The 19,369-nt window shown below is 53.4% G+C and overlaps 3 protein-coding genes across 3 annotated transcripts; 2 read left to right on the top strand and 1 right to left on the bottom strand.

Annotated features, from left to right (window-relative positions):
* Nucleotides 1-2,478: 2,478 nt before the first annotated feature.
* Nucleotides 2,479-4,293, top strand: Z517_09235 (uncharacterized protein; the record flags this gene model as incomplete). The annotated part of the gene is made up of 1 exon (XM_013425145.1): nt 2,479-4,293. One exon carries the CDS (start codon nt 2,479-2,481, stop codon nt 4,291-4,293), a length of 1,815 nt encoding a protein of 604 aa, XP_013280599.1.
* Nucleotides 4,294-8,292: 3,999 nt separating this feature from the next.
* On the bottom strand, nt 8,293-9,708 carry Z517_09234 (uncharacterized protein; the record flags this gene model as incomplete). Its single annotated transcript, XM_013425144.1, has 4 exons — nt 8,293-8,401; nt 8,457-8,600; nt 8,654-9,267; nt 9,334-9,708. The coding sequence occupies 4 exons, from the start codon at nt 9,706-9,708 to the stop codon at nt 8,293-8,295; spliced, it is 1,242 nt and encodes a 413-aa protein (XP_013280598.1).
* A 3,210-nt stretch (nt 9,709-12,918) lies between these two features.
* On the top strand, nt 12,919-14,320 carry Z517_09233 (uncharacterized protein; the record flags this gene model as incomplete). Its single annotated transcript, XM_013425143.1, has 2 exons — nt 12,919-13,670; nt 13,735-14,320. 2 exons carry the CDS (start codon nt 12,919-12,921, stop codon nt 14,318-14,320), a joined length of 1,338 nt encoding a protein of 445 aa, XP_013280597.1.
* Nucleotides 14,321-19,369: the final 5,049 nt, after the last annotated feature.

Genomic DNA, 19,369 nt, shown 5'->3' with positions numbered 1-19,369 from the left:
AAGCCGTTTGGGAGGTTCGATACCTCGTTTTGCAATCTGCCGGTCTTTCCTGGCTCGGCCGTCGATGCCAAATTCCTCCTCTCTACGCTTTTTTTTGGGCTGCCAAAATATTCATCATAAGTCATGGTTTTGACCCTCCCGACCGCTGTGGACCGGGTCGAGGCTCGCGTCTTTTTTCTCATTGTTCTGCTCGAACAGGTTCTGCCGCACCGCTCTCCACAAAACGAAAGAGACTACGACGAAGATCCATACAGTGGAACAAAGGTTGAAAGAGAAAGAGGAGGAGCTTAGAGACAAGAAGGAAGAGCCTGAAGTGAAGAACAAAGACGCATCCCAAGTGAGGATAACACTCGGACAAAGAGCGAAGGCATGCTAAGTACAGAAGATTAAGCCCATAGGGACTCGAGCACCCGCCGATAGAGCGGGTCCTTTTGTCATGAAGCAGTCATAAGAGGTGAAAGTTGATGATGGATGGAATAGTGGATACTTCGTACCCATTCAGACCCTGACCCCGTTTTCTGGTTCCACCGCTCATTGAGACGCCTTCCATTGCATTATCAGTACATCCAGTCATCAGCCATCAGCATGGCCACGGACACGGGCACGGCCACCTCGGCGCCGTACAGGTCTGCGGCCGCCAGCTTAGCCGTGGCGCGAGGCTCGCTTGTGTACACTTCGCCCGAGCAGCTGCCGCACGTAGCCCGCTCACAGCCCACCGAGGTGCATCGGTGCAAGGGTCCGGGGGTGATGGGACCCCCTTTCTTCGGTATTGGTTGCGAGAGAAACTATTTCATGTAGCACAACTATAGCTCCTCGGTCACAGGATGAAGAGGAGCAAGCGCGTCGGCGGCGTCGATGTTTTCGAAGAAATAAGCACATGTCCCGAGACGGAGGGTAGAACGTCTCTTTGGCTCGCTCGGTATATCTTTTAGATGCTGGTATGTTGACAAGTAAGGATATCGCCGAGACGCGCTCGGGCGAACGGAGAGATTTGTCATGTATGAGTAACGGTCATTCCTGAATATACAAGGTCCTCCGCGCGTGGTTGGTTAGTCCCTGATTTCCGTGTGAGTGGTTGGGCCCTTGTGTATGCTGTCTTTTCTCGTGCTCTCCTTATCGCCATCATCAATGTATTCCGCTTTATCTGTGGCACACACTTCTCCATCTCTTCAAATATAGGTCCCCAAAGTCCCGGGTACTTCGCGAGCGCCGGCGCCTTTTCCTGCAGGTTGAGGAGCACCAAAGTCTTGAGATGGTCTGCCTTCCGACCGTATGTCTCCAATGGGAAGGTATCCACAGCCTTACGGACCGGCGGCTGGGGAACTGGTGTGTTTCTGTATTGGCGTACATCAGTCGCATCCGGGACTGGCAGGGGCTTCTCCTCTAGGAACAGGAGGCCGAGGAGGGAGGCGCTAAAGGGAAGGGGGGACGGCCCGCGGTGTCATCTGAAGTAGTAGACTATGTTGTCTGCGTCGAAGCGTGGGCAAGGTGGTCTGCGAGGTCTCGACACCGCCTTCAAGACGTCATTGCCTTCAACCTCCGTCCTTCGATCTATCACGGCGCAACCTAAAACAGGAACGTGACCGCTGTTAAGGGTGCAATTATGACATGAATTCTGAGACGAACGAGTCTAACTAGTGGTTGCGGCGATAGCATGAAAGATAAGGTTGTGCGCGCTCAGTCTTGTGCGGGGAAGACAGCCTTGCGCGGGGTAGCCCACCACCTGAGGCGCGCAGGCCGTGATACGATCTGCAAACGTCCAAGCTGCCGCAAACGTCCAAGCTGCCGCAAAACGCCCAAGCCACATGCTGCATCATCTTTAAGTTGCGGTCTTCAACTCCAGACCCCATCCTGTACGGGTTTCAAGTTGCAGGTCTTCAATATCGCGGCCAAACTGTAGGCCTTGCTGACTAATCATCGAAACTTACTCACTTGAGCTTGTGTGTCCCTGATGTAAGCCCAAGACAACATCGCCTCCAAACGGTTGCAACCATCTCATCAGAGCTCAATGGTCCTGCATGCGTTGATGGCGTCGAATGAATCCTACGTCAGACCTTGGGACGAGCCCTGGGGCGGCATCAGAGGACAAAGGCCCACGGCTCAAAGGCACTGCCTCGTATTCATCATGGTGAGTCGTGCCGCTATTGAACAAAGGATCCCAGACACGCTTTGTGACTCATATCCGCTTGCGATTGTATGCAATGTGTTCTTCACTTTGACTCCATCCCAGTGAAAACATGGAGTGATGCTCCTGGGCTTCACCCACTGCCTGTGACCACTGCTTTGTCCACTGCCTTAGCCAGTGGGGTCGGTCGCTGCCTCAATCGATTATAAGTATCTCGTTTCTCTCTGACCTCTTGACCAACATCCATCCTACCATCATCCATCTTACCAACATCCATCTCACCAACACCCATCTCACCAACACCCATCTTACCAAAACCCATCTTACCAACATCCATCTTACCAACATCCATGATGGCGTCCGAGGCAGGTCAGAAACTGACAGAAAATTCCATTCTACACTCTCTCAATCCCAGTGCTGCCGATGAGGAGCTGTTGTCAGTCTTTCACCAAGACATTCTTGAGGCCGTCAACGTACTTAAGCATGCCATCGACAATGATTTCAAATCCCATGCAATACCGAGCAACGTCAAGAAGCTGCCGAGCCGCAGCTCGCGCCTAGTGAGACAGCAGGTGCAGGTTATCAGTCAACTCCTCTTCCCCGACTACAGTCCTGACAAAGCAATCATCCATTATGAGGCTAGTCGTAGGAAAGCCTGCCAGATTGTCCGAGCCAACGAGGAATACGAGAAGGCGACCAAGGAAGCCCTCAAGGCTAGCCCGGTGACGCAAGGACCGTGGGCTGGGCAAGAGCTCGATCCCATCCCTCTGACTGGTCCAGTAGCTCTGCCAATGCCTGTGCAGATCGGCGAAGAGGAGCATTTTAAGGATTGCTTTCGTTTCTTGGCTTCTGACATGGACCCAAACGATTTCCTCCCTGGCGGATCAAAGCACGCTCAGGGACAGGACAAAGCGCACAACTTGCGGGTGGGCAACGAGCTGATCTGGGGCACGCCGATGGTCGAATTCGATCGCGGAGTCGTGTATGCTGACCAACGACTCGACCTCTGCAAGATGGTGGTCGGCCCCACCCACATCGAGGCGCTGATGGACTCACTCAAGTCAAACAGCTTTGTCAAGCACTTTCTGCTGGGGAACAACATCATCTCTGCCACCGGTTGCTACGCCATCGCCTCCTTCATCAAGGAGAAGCCCGACCAGATGGAGACTTGGTACTTGGCTGGCAATCATATCAAGCCCGCGGGTTTTGCGGATCTAGTCAGTGCAATGGTCACCAGCTCCAGCATCACCAATGTCTGGCTGAAGAGAAATCCTCTTGGGCCGAGCTCGGTCGGCAACCTCACTAGACTGATCTTGGAGACCCGCAACCTCCGAACTCTTGACCTGGAAAACACGGAGCTGGGCGACGAGGCCGTGGCTCGACTATTCACCAACCTGAAGGGCAAGGCCTTTGCTCTGAAGAACGTATTCCTCAATGCAAACGGGATTGGTGTGAAGGGGGCCCAAGCCATCGCTGAGACGCTTGAGGCAGGGTGGCAACCGGAGTCGCTCATGCTGGGAACAAATCCGACCGGCGATGAGGGCGCTTTCCGTCTCGCCAGAGCCCTTCACTCCAACACATCGCTCGTCCGTGTCGCTCTCCAGTCCAACGGCCTCACAAGCACCGGCATCTCCGCCATCTGCGAGGCTTTGTCCGGACACCCTGCCATTCGCTCCGTCGTCCTCTCGCCCAGCATGACTACCCATGCTCACGGCCAGCGCTACAACTACATCGACGACGATGCCCTGCCTGCGCTCAAGCAGCTCCTACGGAACCCGCAGCTCCGCTTGCTGGACCTCGGTCGCACTGCCTTCTCCGCTCAAGGGGTGGAAGCGTTTCGTGATGCCGTTGCGTCCTCCACTCTCTGCCACTTGCGGGCCTTCCACGGTGAATTGAGGGAGAGCAAAGACTGCGCACTGCGTGTCGACCAGCAGCTCAAACACAACACTCAGCGATTCTACAACATGTCCACGAGTGAATTCAATAGCGGACTGGGACTACGACTGCTTCGCAATACCGCCGACGTTCGTCTGATCGACAGTGTCTACCGCACTCGCGACAAGAGAAACAACTTCGACAACGTCAAGCAGTACTGGGACGAGGGCGACCCGGTGTGGGCCATGATCGATGCGAAATGGAATGAGGTTATGCATTTGGACTCTCGCTAATCAAAGCGACCATCACCAAACTGAATGGCGTCGATCCGAACAGAGGCGGGATTGAGTTTCAGGTTGAGTTTCCGATTGAGATCCAGATTGAGATCCGGCGATCGACATGACGTGATATCGATAGATGACCTAGGAATAGCCTGGTGTCGTCCTCTCCTTTAGTTAGACACAATCAATGTGCGTTTACTGAATATGCTTGGTGCTTTACGACCGCGATTCGCCATTTCGTGACCCTCCCATGCCACCGACCACGCTTGCGGCAGCCAACTCGTACGCTGCGAACAGTGGATAACGGTAGTAGTAATATAAACATCGGCGGAAATCCGAGTCCTTGCGACAATTAAGTTATGTGCCGTCGGAAACTACGCATTCGCTTGTTGATCTTCCGCTTGGTCTATGCTGTCAGGCCTTGTTCGAGAGACGGGGTCACAGAGAGTTTTCCTGCAGCCCCCCATTTCTATTTTTATTTTCAGGTGAAGCACAACACACTACCTGTGTGCCATCTACCCAACCCCCCCACAGCCTAACACCAGCAGCAAAAGTCAAAGTTTGGCCAAGGGTCGGGGCGGTCTGCAACCAACACCGACACTTGGTTTTGTAAAAGTCGCGGCCAGGAAATCGCCAACATGTCTGTCTGTCAGCCGTGTTCGGATGCCGCAACATCTGGCGGGCGAATAAAGCACCGAGCCAGGGAAGACTGGGAGCAAAGGGGGAAATTCCCAACGCCGGATCCGGTGGTTTAGCAAATACCAGCCACCCTGGAATTCCAGCCAACAAACAACATACCAGATCTGCATTCCATGGCCGGAAACGGATCTAGCTTTCCATGGAGGAAAACAAAATTGGCGTTTTCCACGGTCGAAGTTGGTGGCAGGCCCATTCCTCAACCATCTCGCGTCCTTGGCTGACGTTTTTTCTCGTCGTTCCGTTCGCATGGTGGAAAACAAATCACTCCCAGCCCTTTCATTCTTTGCTCCAAAGTGTGTGTGACGGGACGAGAATGAGCAAACTCCAGCTGCGGTACTCGCCCCCAAAACCCAGACGCGGTCGAGTATTTTCTTCCATTTGTCGCGTGAGTTGTCTGCGCCGCCCTCAACCAACAGTGTCAACCTGCGACCCCCTCCCCCGCCCTTCACACCGCCGAGACGTGGAGAGTCGAGAAGAAGAGGAGGCCAGGTGGGAGGTCGGAGGAGGAGACATAAAGGACCGCCTCGAGAAGGCGACAGGCAGGGAGGGATAGCTTCGCCAGGTCCATCGCGGTCGGCTTGCCCGTGTGGCGATTTCTATCTTCGGTCCTGCCCCGGGTACTATCGCTCTACAACAACAAGGACCGTGATGAGAGTGGAGTGCGAGAGGGACGGATTGCTGACTCCCGAAAAGCATTGCTTCGAACAGGAGAGGGAAGGCGCCCGCTGCAGGTAACGAGGTGGGGATGAGGCAGATTCGCGCCGCACGCGGTTGCGGGCGAAAGAAAGGGAGGAGAGTAGGAGGACGATAGGTGACGGGAGAGTAGTGTGGCTGGACCTCTCCAGCCACAGGTGTAAATATTACGGCCTGCGCGCCTGGCTACCCCGCACGAGGCTGAGCGCGCACACATCTTTCACGCCGATGTAGTTACACTATGGCTGGGCGTCCGTAGGGCTGGCTCATGGACGTGCCAACATGGATATTGACCCGCAGGCAACACACGGGGCCGTCATGGCCTTCTGCCCCATGGAGGTCGACTACCGACGTGGGCGTGGGGTCGGCATTATGCAAGGCAGCGGAAGCGTTGAAATCCTGCTGGCCAAAGACAACACGTCTTTGACCAACAGATCTTCATCATCTCGACAGGGACATTTTCGACTGACACTCACAACGTTGGCGGCCACCCGGGGAGCGGGGTTGTGACACTCGAATGGGCCGGTCCCCGGCCGCCGCAAGAATCTGCATCGTTCCACGGCTCGTGAAGGTTCCAGAAAAGACACAAACTCTTCCCGACCTTTCTCAGTCCCTAAGCACGAAGGACTGTCTGAAAAGGTTGAGGTTCTGTTAAGTGAACAATACCTCAAATGGCACGTGATCGGCGTGCCAAGATATCAGGTCCCAGGTGGCACTAGTGCCAAGGGCACACAAAGGGACCAGGTCCGTGAAAATTAGGTAAGCAGACCACACACATACTTACTACGAAGGCTGGCCTTTGTCGAGTTGATACGGCTTGCCAACGGGCTACAGCGCATTGTACGTTCTGAACATGACAGAGGCCTTTCCCGGCCCAGCGGCCTAGTATTAGAAACGACCTTCATATGACCTAGAGCGCGGGGCGCCCGGAGGTAGGTCTACCGGGTGGTAGCCTAGTAATCTAAGGCTAGGTTACGTACCGTACGTAACTACCGAAAAAGGAAAAAGACGATATAGCGATATGTTAGTATAGTCTATATTAACATATTAATATATCATTTTTAGTTACCTATTCGGGATATACCTTATAAGTATATAGCTACGCTCATCCCCCTTTTATAGTTATACTCTCTCGTAGCTAACTTATAATATCTACTTTACTATACTATTCTAAAGTTACTCGACTACTTATACCTTACGTACTCTCGACCTAGCTTATATAATAAAGGAACTATAACTAAGGAAGCCTAACTCCGTTAGGCTAGATAGGAAGTAGCTCTAATACCTAGGTGATGACAGCGCTGTAATAAATAATCCTAGAAGGTGTTAGAAACGGCCTTTATATGACCTAGAGTGCGGGGCGCCTAGAGGTAGGTCTACCGGGGCGGTAGCCTGACTACATAAGGCTAGGTTACGTACTGTACGTAACTACCTAAAAGGGAAGTAATTAATATATTAATATATTAATATACTGCTATATTAATATACTAATATACTATTCCTAGTTACCTATTCGGGACGTACCTTATAAGTATATAGCTACGCTCATTACCCTTTTATAGTTATACTCTCTCGTAGCTAACTTATGACATCTACTTTACTATACTATTCTGAAGTCACTCGACTACTTATACCTTACGTACTCTTGACCTAGCTTATGTAATAAAGGAACTGTGACTGAGGAAGCCTAACTTCGTTAGGCCATATAGGAAGCAGCTCTGACAGAAGGCCCGTCTAGCGTCGAGTCTAACCACAGACCAAGTGCAGCGTATGGTGCGAGAGCGCGCCGAAGCACAGGTAGGCGCTGGATGACCCTCGCAGGCTCGTTCGTCGCTGTTTCTCCTTGTATACCCCAGCGTGGCAGAGACCATCGTGTAAGTGCTCTTCTTACCTGCGCGTGCGCCCCGTCCCCCAGCCCAGTGAAGCTCACCCTTTCCGTCCCCCCGCGGGGTGGAAAAACGAAAAGAAAAATAAAAGAAAAAAGACATGGGTCCTCTGGCGTTGACGAGGCTACTGTAGCACGACTTGCTGCGCGGATCAGAGAGGATGCACCTCCGGGTGTCATGGACGCATTTGTCCGGCTCGAGGAATCGAGGCTACAGCACTTGCAGCGTGGTTCGCCAGACCCCAGCACCCATCAACATGGGTGGTGTAAGTAGAATAACTTGATTGATTCGGCAAGGAAAAACTATCTAGCGCGTGTTGTGTGCGCGGTGGAAATTATTTCGGCTAACCTTCCAGATAGGGTTAGGGCAACGGGTGGGTTGACTTTGGCTCACCCCCTTGGACCTACAACGCAGAGCGTACCACGACCCGTCGAGGCGGGCCCTGGGAGAGCGAAACACCACGTCGGGTAGGTTATAGTTGATATTTATGGTAGAACAATAACTCGATGAGAAGATAACTTTTTGTGTAATTCCCTGTCCTCGCTCTCACACCACTGCAAATCACGCTTGTCAAGCTTGCTGCTCGCTCGGGAGCTTTCTGCCCGGCTCCGCGCAGACGGAAGAGAGACACCGCACCCTACAACTGCGGGTAGCACAGCCGGATCCCCAACGACGCGGGTGGGCAGGAATTAATGTCCACCCCCAAACCCAACTATTTTGGTCAACCTCCTTTTTAGTTCTTGGGAACCAATGGCGCCCGACTATCTGTGCGCACCAACCTTTTCCCCGACCTTTCGTCTCCAAAGTCCCCATCGACGGTCGCGGGTGACGGAGGCGGTGGTCTATAGACATAACGATTAGAGCAATGCGTACCGGGCGGTCAATCAAGTAACTTACGGTGGGAACGCCTTGGTATGTGAACGACTCTGTCGAGGTCCCAACCCGCCAGGATTTGAGCGGTGATAGGTGTTTCCCGGTCTTCCTACACTCTGATGTTCCTGATGGTTCCAGGATGGCGATGTGCCAGCAGGTCCAGGCTGCCTATGAATTGTTAGTCGAGAGCCAGGCGAGTGAAGGGGTGCCGGGCCACCTACTCCGGATGGATCCCCTTCTTAATGTCGCCAGAAAGGGGCCTAGGTCCTGTTCTCGCGATTTCTATTCCTCCCTCTTCGTCTTGACATCCTTGGGCATGGCATCGGGATGTTTTGATAACTCTTAGGGCGTACCAAAGAGAGGGACAAATGGAGGGAAACAACAAGAAAAAGAGTTGTGTGTAGAAGATATGTTTCCAGTCCTCGATGATACTCCACGTCACCAGGGCCGCTGATAGCACCGTGAGTACAAGGACGACCCGGACTAACATCATGAGAGGTGCTGCGTTCTTGAGCCCGAAAAAACGAGCTAAGAAAGAGACTGGAGGATATTGCATTGCTTGCTGTATCCAGCGACGTCTGGTGCCAGTGGATTGATATGCGCTTTCGTTGTTCGGATTCTCGAACCTGCCAAAGCGGTGGTAGAGGTGGACGATCAATACAGAATACACCAGTAGAAGCACCGGGCTGATGATCCAGGCGATGCTTAAGGAGGTCTTAACCAGCGAGTAGGCTCCCACTGTAAAGACGCTGAGCTGCAGGATCACCACCCCGATGAACCACCACTGGGGGTGTTTAACCCACGCCTGAAGGAGGAGCCAGATGGCCATGACATCCTTGAGGTAGTTCCCGCGTCAGCTTTCTTCTTCAGATCACGTCGCAATAGAATCAACCCCGCATACCTGAGCAATGATGGCATGGAAGACCAAGATTATCTGGATCGACCGCTCGTAGACCTGATCATCCGTGACGTCGAAAAGTCGGAGGAGGGGAGTGGTGCCAGCAACCGAGAGCAGGAGAGCGACAACAAGCACCACTTTCCCGTGAGGAAGTGACCCGTCGCCGCCGCGGACGGTCAGGATCAAAAACAAGGACGTGAGGTGGGAGAAGACACAACCAAGTATTAAGGGCGCGATCTGGGGGACCTTGGGCCCCAGCGTGGAGCAAACCAGCGCACCGCAGTAGATCGAGAAGATGAAGAAAATGGAGGCGATGGTGATGGACGGTTTGTCCCTGAGAGAGAAATCCCAGCATTTCTCCAGGGAGTTCTTGAACATGGTGTTTGTGAACATTCTGTGTACCGGCCGGATGATTTGTAGTTGATGGTGATCCAAGTCTGAGGGAAAACGGGACGGTCTAAAAGTAGGCTATTCGTCCAGTAATATGGTCAGCTTCGGGCGACCTAACTGCACCTGGAGACAGGAGGGTAGCAAGCCCTGCACTGCTACCCTCCTGTCTGGAAGTGTCAGAGCAGGAGGGAGGGGGGGGAGGGGGGGGGCCGGGGGGCAGCGAGGGAAACCTCTCCAACATGGAAATGCCTGTCGCATCCGAGCACAACACTCTTTTCCATCCTACGGCTGAGACATGTGGCTTCGGCGACACACTCGGTTGAGCTTTCTGTAACGTATCTGTACGACGTGAGGGCCTTGACGTTGTGACAAAATGGTGCACATTATGCACTACGACTGAAAGTGTCAGTGGTAGGTTACAGTGCTTACTGTCATCTAAGCCAATTTATTGTCCACTTTCCGACTTCCCCATGTTGAAAGGTTATTGTCAGAGTTGACAGCTTATTAACAGCTTAGGGGGTCCACAACGGTCCGCCAATTCTGTGCGGAAACCCTGCCTCATTCGGCCGCTTTTCCCCCTCACTTTTTTCATACCCATCTCTAACGTTACCTGCGGCATCCTTCATGACGGTTCACGAGCGGACGTTAGTTGGAGACCTAATGAACCGGGGCGAGGCTCTCGGCCTGAGGCATCAACTCGTACGGCGGTGGGCATGGTGGATCGAGGACAACAGCCATCGCACAGCAATAACAAAACAGCATAAAGAAGTTCGATCAGATAGATTCCATGACTTGATTCCACACTGTCTTCTGTGCAATCCTTGTGTTCCTTGTCGGACAGATGATTCCTGGTTGAAAGATCAAGGAAAAAGGAGTATCTGACCGGCTGTCAAAGATCCAGCCAATCAGCAGCCAGGAGTGTCACACCACACAGTGCACAGGCAATTTGCATCAATCACGTTCCAAGCCTGTGAGATTCTCCCATTCCACTAATCGCGCTAATCGGCGGGGAAGGATGCCCGCGCAATGTGACAGCGAATTGGCTTCTGCACCTCGCAAAAAAAAAAAAAAAAGGTTTCCGCGAAGGGAACAGAGTATGCACCAATAGCCCGCGTACGGACGCCGGACCGTCAGCCACGTTGCTAGGTTAGGAGCCATAAATGTGGATCGTCCAGGGTGATGCCGCACTCTAACTCCCCGCCCCAATTCACGCCAAGTCCATCAAAACTCGCATTACAATCTGTGGCTCGTATTTTGACCTTCAGCTCTTCTCCACTCGACCCCACCCCACCACCTTGGCACACTACCTCTTACCCTTTCCGTTCCGACCCCTTTTTAGTGCATGGATGCCGCACGGATCTCGTACGGGGGGGGGGCCATCCATCTACATCCTGAGTGAAAATGTAATGCGCACGTCTGTTTCCTTTTGGGGTGGGCTGGTGGTACTCGGTGGTGAGCCTCTCGCCACTGTTTCCCACATTTTCCTGGGCTTCTCGCCATATTGGAGGGGAAAGAGGCCTTTTGCTGGGTTTTCGATGGAGCGAACGCACAAGAGACATTGTGTGCATGCATGAACACCTGTAAGCGAATGGGCGTGCGAGTAAAGATGAAACCCCGGCACGAAGTGGCAGTGGAGGGAGAGGCAGAGAGGAGGGAGGGGATGTGTGCGACACGGTCGACGGGTCGCAAACTCAGAGCGTATCTGTCCAATCAAAAAAAGCCTGCCAAGAGAAAAACACTCAAATAGCGTCAGGGAGGTTGTTTCTCATTCGTTCCATCATCAAGCCACATTGGCCACCCGCAAGATTCGGGTGGCCTAATTCTCCCTCTGGCCCAGTTCATGAAAGCGCGGCCACTGGCGTTGTCACGAGGGCTCATGGTCCAAAAATCGTGTGTTTTTGGCTTTCGCGCCGTTCCGTTCTCAAGAATATATATCGAAGTTACCAGGCTGGCTGTCAGAAGCATTATTTAACATACGTCCGAGGCTGCACGCACGTAATCCAGCCATCCGGCTCCTCTAGTCGAGATTGCGAGGCTTGTGGTGCGCTCCGAGTGCTTTTACTGCTTGTGCCTCCAGTCAGTCAGGACAGGGTGATCGCTACTCGACGACTGATGACGTCATGGAATACCGGTGGCGCTCCAGGGTAAGATCTGAGAGTCGATTGCGTCCAATCCCCTTGGAACGGACATCTAGTCTCATGTTGTGACACCCCAACATTAGAATTGTCAAAAATACGGTGAGCCGTGCCCGCCAATCCCGTCTCGCCAGGCTCGTGTCCAGCCACCGCAAATGTCTCACCTTGCACGGCAGTAGTGACTGGTCACAGCAGTTATGCAGCCGGCTTGTTGGGATGGGATCCGGGTGTGTTTCCTCTCTTGTAGCTAGGCCTCCCTCTCCGCCTCCAATGGGCCAGTCAAGATTAGGTTGGGGGAACACAAGGCCGCCAGCTGGACATTCTTGCCAGGGATTTAGGCGAGTATTACCGTGAACCATGAGATCGCCAGTTGGACTTTATTGCCAGGGATTTCGGTGAGTATTGGCGTGGACCATGAGATCCGACGCGTCTTCAGCCCTGTAAACGAATCATGCGTCTCCCCTGACTCGGGACATGGGCCCTGTCCTAGGGATCGAGGGGAGTGAGGCGGAACCGCGCAAGACCCCAGAACGCATCGGGCGTGTGCTTGAAAAATAAGGGGTGGGCCCGCGTGGCACCTACCATTTACCATCAAGCAGCACTGTGCAGTGACTGAGATATGGGTGGCGACCAGAAAGACCCTGCTATCGGCTCGGAGTTCGACGGGAGTCTGCAGAGATCGAGCGGCACGATGATCTGGGGATACTCATCGAGTGAAACCTAATCGGCGGAGGAGTCTAGTCAAGGGCAGGGCCCAAGCTGCTGAACAGGGGCATGGTATCATGATTCAATGCACCTAGATGTCGGTGTTATGGGCCAACAGTTCGAGATTTTATCCGAGTGTGAGTGATCCCCCTGTCTTATAGATTCTCTGTTTTTCTTCTTGCTGACTTGTTGCGCTCTTTTGCCAGACTTCTCATTCTTCCGTCTTCTTGTTGTTGTGTCCTTGCTTTCGTCTCGGTTGTATGAGTGTCGGCCGGTTTCATTCATGTCGCACTACTGCTGGACAGATCAATACCGACAGTGCCATCAGTCAGCCAGCCAGCCATCCATATCGATGGCCATGACAAACGAAGCCACACCTCTTCTCCCGAAATGGCACAATGCCACCAATGGTAATGCCGTCAACGACAACGTCAGCAAAGACACTCTCCCCGGCAGGATACCTTCCGGCATATTACGTCATTACCATCTCTACTGTCACCGCCTCTCCCTTTTCTCATCTGCGCTTCGTTTGACGTTGCGTCTGCTGCGTGGAAAAGACAAACGCCTGGACAGAGACACTGTGTGGGAACTCAGGTGGATTGCATGGTACTTCTCACTGGCCACGGTCAGTGCGGTGCTTCAGGCATACATCCTACCAAAGTTCAACCTGAGCGTCTACGCAAAATTTGCCATCTCCGTCGGCGTCTCGGAGCTCGTCAACTCCTTTGTCGAGCTGGGCATCAGCCGCCATGTCCGCGCCGTCGGGGCGGCCCTCACCACCCACATTTTCGAACACGTGTTCGGCTGGGTCGGGGAGAAGAGCGAGGAGACATCGAGGAGGCGTTGTCTCGCCCTCGTCAAGGAGTCGCTCAGGAAGTCGGACGGTCTCGGGAACTTTCTGTTCGCAGCCACCAAGGGTCTTCAGGTTTCGGTCTCGGTGCTCGTCGGCATGTGCTGTGCTGTGTGGTCACGGCTCGGCGTCTGGTCGTTTCCGCTCAGCGTCTTCGTGACCTGGGTCTTCGTTGGGGGATTGGCCGTCACGCAGTGGTCGCTGTCGTGGAAGAACACCGAGTCCCTCAACGAGGCAAGATCGACCCTCAACCAAGAAATGTGAGATTCCTGAGACACGCTAGTATCGTGGGGCGGAACAATTACTCACTTTTTCGTGCCGCAGCATCCAACGGCAGGCACAGAGTTCTCAAGCTGAGGCCGCTTCCAACCTCGAGGCTGGTCGCAACATCGATGGCTCCCTCGATGCCGAGGCCGCTCTCGGACTCGCGACTGTTCACAAACTCGTGGCCGACCACGATCTCAGCACCTCTCTCAAAAACTACCTGAAGCTGGCGCAGAGGCAGGCGGTCATCGAAGTGGTCCGACGTCACCTCCTTCAGGTACTCGTCTTCGCCGTCCTCGCCTTCACGCACGACATCTCTCTCTGCGTCCGACTCTGGCGCGATTGCCAGGCTCTCGATGGCGTGTTCCAGAAGTTCATCAACTCGATCGCTCAGCAGTCGGTCGTGCGAGAGGCCACCACCTTGGACCAGGCGCTCCTGTCTCTCAACCAGGGATACAAGTTCATGGAGAAGGCCGAGTGCACGTTTTGGGAGGAGGTGAGGTGCGAGACCTGGGAGATTCTGCGGCAGATGGGGGTCGGCGTCTGCTCCCGGTCAAGGCGATTGTTGTCGAGGCGTGGTCCTCCGCGGCAGCCTCGGTCGGGGTACGGGGCGGTTGGCGTCCTCAGGCGGTCTCTTACGATTTGATGAAACGAAAGTTTGGTGGCAAGAGGAGCACTCTATAATCGATTTCGGCGTAAGGGGGTTGGAAGTTAGCCGGCAAAAAGGAGCCGCTTTGAAAAACTCACCGGAAATGAGGCAACAAGAAGGACCAGGACAATGATAGGTACGAAAATGGAAAAATGGGGCCCGAAGCATTGGCGGCGCTTAGCCCCTAACTACTCACTACTGCCGGATCGTGCGCCGCCCAATTACGTTGAGAAGGAATTGTTATTGGCAATCATGTTCGCGCCAGGAGCGTGTCTCAGCCTTTGTGTCGCCTCCTGGAGTTTTGTGCTCCTCGTGACGTCGACGACACGCTTGGAGTGGCACGGGACCGAAATGTGTCCGTGCACCTATTCACGCTGTGCATATAGATATGCCTGCCTGACTTCGCCAGAACTTTGAGTGCGCCCAACCCTGCAACTGTCCTCCTTAGACGAAAGGGGACCCTTGCTTCTGTCCCATTCAATTCCGCCGTGCTTTTGATCTCGTTCCCTTGACACCAGTGTCGCCGTCTCTCCGAGGCAGAATTATATCGCCAAGACCCCGCCGACATCTCTACCGGCAACGGTGGCTGATCAAGACATCATTAGTGATTTTGTCTCATCGCGCACATGAGGCCACGCGCACAGAACTTTCTGGTTGGTCTTACCTATCAGCCAGGCTTCGAACGCTAGCACAGGTAACGGCCTCCTGGATCTGGTTCAAGAGGAGACTTTGGCCCCTGCCACCAGTAACATATTTCTGGGTGATGACATTGAAAAAAAGCATGTGAGCGCGGATTGAATGATGGCAAGCAGGTGGTGTGGCTGGCTCGGTACATCCACCGAACTATACAGCCGCGCCTTTGGCTCGCTATGGAATAATAACCTACTAATCGTGGCCGTGGCGTGCCTCTGCGTAGCCTGACACTTCCCAAAATCGATGTAGAGGAAGAGCTACTCGTGTGTGTTTTGACACATTCCAGACATCATCAACATGTTGTATGCTTCGAAGCGCCTTCTTATCAGAGCTGCTTCCTGTATGGCCCAACGTAGTTAGGCTTCCTCAGTCACAGTTCCTTTATTACATAAGCTAGGTCGAGAGTACGCAAGGTATGAATAGTCGAGTAACTTCAGAACAGTATAGTGAAGTAGATGTCATAAGTTAGCTACGAGAGAGTGTAACTATAAAAGGGGAATGAACGTAACTATATACTTATAAGGCATATCCCGAATAGGCAACTAGGGATGGTATATTAATATATTAGTATACTAGTATGGCCCCATACTAACATTCCACCATTCCATCATTCTAGATATTTCCTCTTTAGGTAGTCACGTGTCGTACGTAACCTAGCCTCGCGTAGCTAGGCTACCGCCCTAGTAGACCTACCTCTAGGCGCCCCGCGCTCCAGGTCATATGGAGGCCGTTCCTAACACTTCTCATGTTAGCCGCCCCGTATCTCTACACGAACGTCCATATTTCCCTCCAACAAGTACCTCGTCTCCTTCGCACATTGGACAAAAGGTTATGCCACAGCCTCGTCCGGCCCCTCCATATTCGAATTATTGACAAGCCCCTCAAGCCAAGAGCGCTGTCGCCACAGTCAATATCCTTGCTATGTTGAACAAGCCAAAATTGATACGTTTGACTTGTTCGGAGTGGTATATCGATTTGGACAGGTCCGAGCTTACCCCCCTCATTCCTTTCCTGATACCCGTGGATAAGTTACGACCCACGAAGAACCACCGGCAAAGGTGAACCAGATATTCTTCTCCACCATGACCTCCGGTTCCCATGAGCAAGACCGGAGACAATTCGTTGATTTCTAGGCGATGCTCAGCTCAGCTAACCGATTGACCGCCTCTCTTCGACTTTTTCACGATAAGGAACCCGAGGGTTTCTCTCCAGATGTACAAAATCCGAATTTTATACATCAGGCACACCGTCGACACCATTTTACATCCCTTCAACGACATTCTCGAAGCTTGTACCGTCGAAGAATTTCAGCTTTTTGTACCAAGTGAGGCAAATTCTGGTGGTTGGCCCAAAGCTCACTTTACTATTCGCTCGGTCATCACACCGCTACGTCGACAGAGTCGGAAATCTCTGAAGACATTGTCACTGAACATCCACTGCTGTCCCTCCCTGAATGATCGATACATGTGAGGTCATTTCATCTCTCTCCGCATACAAATCCCGGCGAGGGTATATTAGGTCGTACTTGATTCCACGGATGACTGAGGAGGAGCGGTACTTACTCTTATGTGTGGAGTGGCAACGCACGACTATCGGCGTCGCACTGCCCAGGAATCTAGCTTGTTGTGCGAGACTCCGAAACAGCTCGCATGCAGGTAGTAGGGTACCCCAGCCGCATCTAGGGCAAGCCTGGGCACACCTACAGAAGTGGGTGAGAAGCACCTGAAGACCTGGATTTTGCTCAAAACTACCATTGCTAATGGGTAGCTACACGCTGAGAATTATACGGGCTGTGGCATGACTCTCCACTCTACCCTTGCGTAATTTGAACATTGACAGCAAGTGATACCTATCCCCTGATTTGCGTCTCCCACAAATGGTCCAAAGACAGATCCCGCGGATGTGAGGTTACAGAATTCTTCGTACTTCGTGATGGACACCGCATGATGCGGTTGTCAAGAACAGGGCTGGTACTGACGCTGAAACTAGTGTAGCACCCCCTTCTGCTCTTGACGCGGGCGCTGAACTGGTTGGTCGCTGTAGGGCTGAGGACGGTAACCGCCAAAGATTCTGGAGTGATCTACTCCAGGGATGTAGGTACAGGGACGGTAACAAGTGTCGATAATTGGTAGACTACTTTAAGGTCCCTTCTTAGGTATTGGCGAGCAACTGTCGTGATGGGATGGCTTCTTCCGCTGCTTCGGCCGCTGCGTCGCCATTTCGACCACTGTATTGCTCTCCCGAGGCCTGGCAAAATCTTCATCGCATGATCATTGAGCTATCGGAGCCAACGAACGGTGTTGTCGACGAAGTTATTTGGGATTTTGATCCATGTGCGGGATGTGATTGAAGCCGAGGTTCTTTGCCTCAAAGCGAATCAAGGGAAAAACACCACTTTGAAGAACCAGTCGCAGTCTCCGCCAATTCCTGCTTCAACTCCAACTGACGCCCTCAACAATGGCTGTCAGGGAAGTGTGCCAACAGCGAAGGACATATTATCACACCCCGTCTTTATGGTCCCGAAGGGGTTGGTGACTTGCCAAGGGGCGCTAATGCACGGAGCAGGTGCACGGACCACAAGAGAATGGTGGTGTTCGTTGTGGCCCGTGCACTTGATCCGTGCATTAGCGCCCCTTGGCATGTCAACACGGAGATGAATGCACCGTTATGCGGACGAGGCTGGGGGCTCGGGGCCCCGTCATACTTAAAGTTGACTACCCACGTCCTTCTACGATTGCAGCCTTTCCCAACTCTGTAGAAGAACAAGTACGACCTAGATCAATACCCAGACTGGGAAGGACCTTCGGGCTGGCCGATGGAGTGGCCCTGATAGAGTTCTCTGGTGGACGCGAGGCCTCCAGAGGGCATCGCAAGGCCATGTTCTCTTGTAGGCATGTCTCTGGCCTTTCTCTCACGCCCCTAGTCTGTGATTGACCAACAGCGGCTCGCCCGTCCATATGCGAATGGAACTTAGGCACTGGCGGCGGCATTCGGGGCACCCTAAGGCCTCGGGCAGAAACTGTTATTGAGTTTGTGGCATTCGGTGGGGGACTGCCAGCATGACCTAGGAAGCCAGAGTGGTAGAAGCTGCCGAAGCCGCTGAGCGACCTCCCCACCGTTCGCGTTCACCAACACTGGGGCCCTCCCCAACTGACCGCCCGTACCACCGCAAGCAAGGTTCCAGTACCGCCACCTGAACTCCATGGAGTTAGGCGATCCGGCTGGGCGCCTAGTGCGGGCGTGAGTTCTTTGGCGAAACCCGGCAGCCTTGGGAGGCTGTTGACGCTAGCGACCCTTGAGGGAAGGCTTGTGTTGTCTCGGAACCACAAGGTATGCCGGGATGTAGTGCACGCTCCCTCTGAAAGCCAGCATGCTAGACTGGCTAGGCCTGCACAGCCAGATAAGCCAGGGACGGAGGTCTGGCGTAGAATTGAGGATTCGCCGTGGCGGAACTTTGCGCGGGGACACGACAGGCCTTCGAGTGCATAATGCGCGACATGGCAGAATCCCATGGAGGGTGTCGGTAGTGCTGGGTCATTTAAGGAATGAGAGAGTACTCACATCGTTGCAAGATGTCGCTGCGAAGGATCATTTAGTTCACCGCCCCTTCTCTCAACCAGAAACCTGCAGCGCCGGCTCGTTTCGAGTAGAGATGATTTGACGGCCTCTGGATTAAAATCAAGGTATGGGCCAGGGCGGAGAATGAGAGTCGAGATGGAGGGATTGAATATCAATTCCAACTTCCGCTCTACATCCCTGGCGTCGATTCGTATTTCCCGGCTATGGGCTTGAACCCATTGAGGTCGTCCAGTCCACGTGTTCGTTTGCGCGTAACCACTTGGCAAGTCTGTGGAACATGAGGTCTTTCAAGCCCACCACTACCGTGCTGGCGAGATGAGGAAAAGGACAGGTAGTCAGAAGATCAGATCGTGCAGCATGCTGACGTGCGAGACTATGTCTGCAGCGGCCAACTCAGAAAGTGGGCACTGAAGTCCTTTGCCATGTCCCAAGCGCGCCAAGCACTGGACCAGATCGCCCATGCAGGATCAATTGGGAGCTTATCACCGCACCGGCCTGCAGGCTATGCGTTGCCCGAGCCCTCGCTTGGACCCTTGATCGCTACCAAATCGGCCGTAGAGAGCCATGCGAAGATCTGACCATGAGAGCCATGCGAAGATCTGACCATGAGAGCCTGCAATCTTGGCGTTTATACCATGGGTAATGGAGCTACCGGCTCAACCTGAAGCAACTTCCTATAATATAATGAGCATGGCCTGACTTCGCCCATGATGACAGGTTGTAGAAACCACGACTCATGATGCCGTCTTGGCCATGCTAACAGGGTCGAGAAAT

The sequence above is a fragment of the Fonsecaea pedrosoi genome (genome assembly GCF_000835455.1).
Source record: "Fonsecaea pedrosoi CBS 271.37 unplaced genomic scaffold supercont1.6, whole genome shotgun sequence".
Taxonomy (NCBI): domain Eukaryota; kingdom Fungi; phylum Ascomycota; class Eurotiomycetes; order Chaetothyriales; family Herpotrichiellaceae; genus Fonsecaea; species Fonsecaea pedrosoi.
Note: the sequence above shows the minus strand (reverse complement) of the source record. Positions and strands in the feature narration are given on the sequence as shown.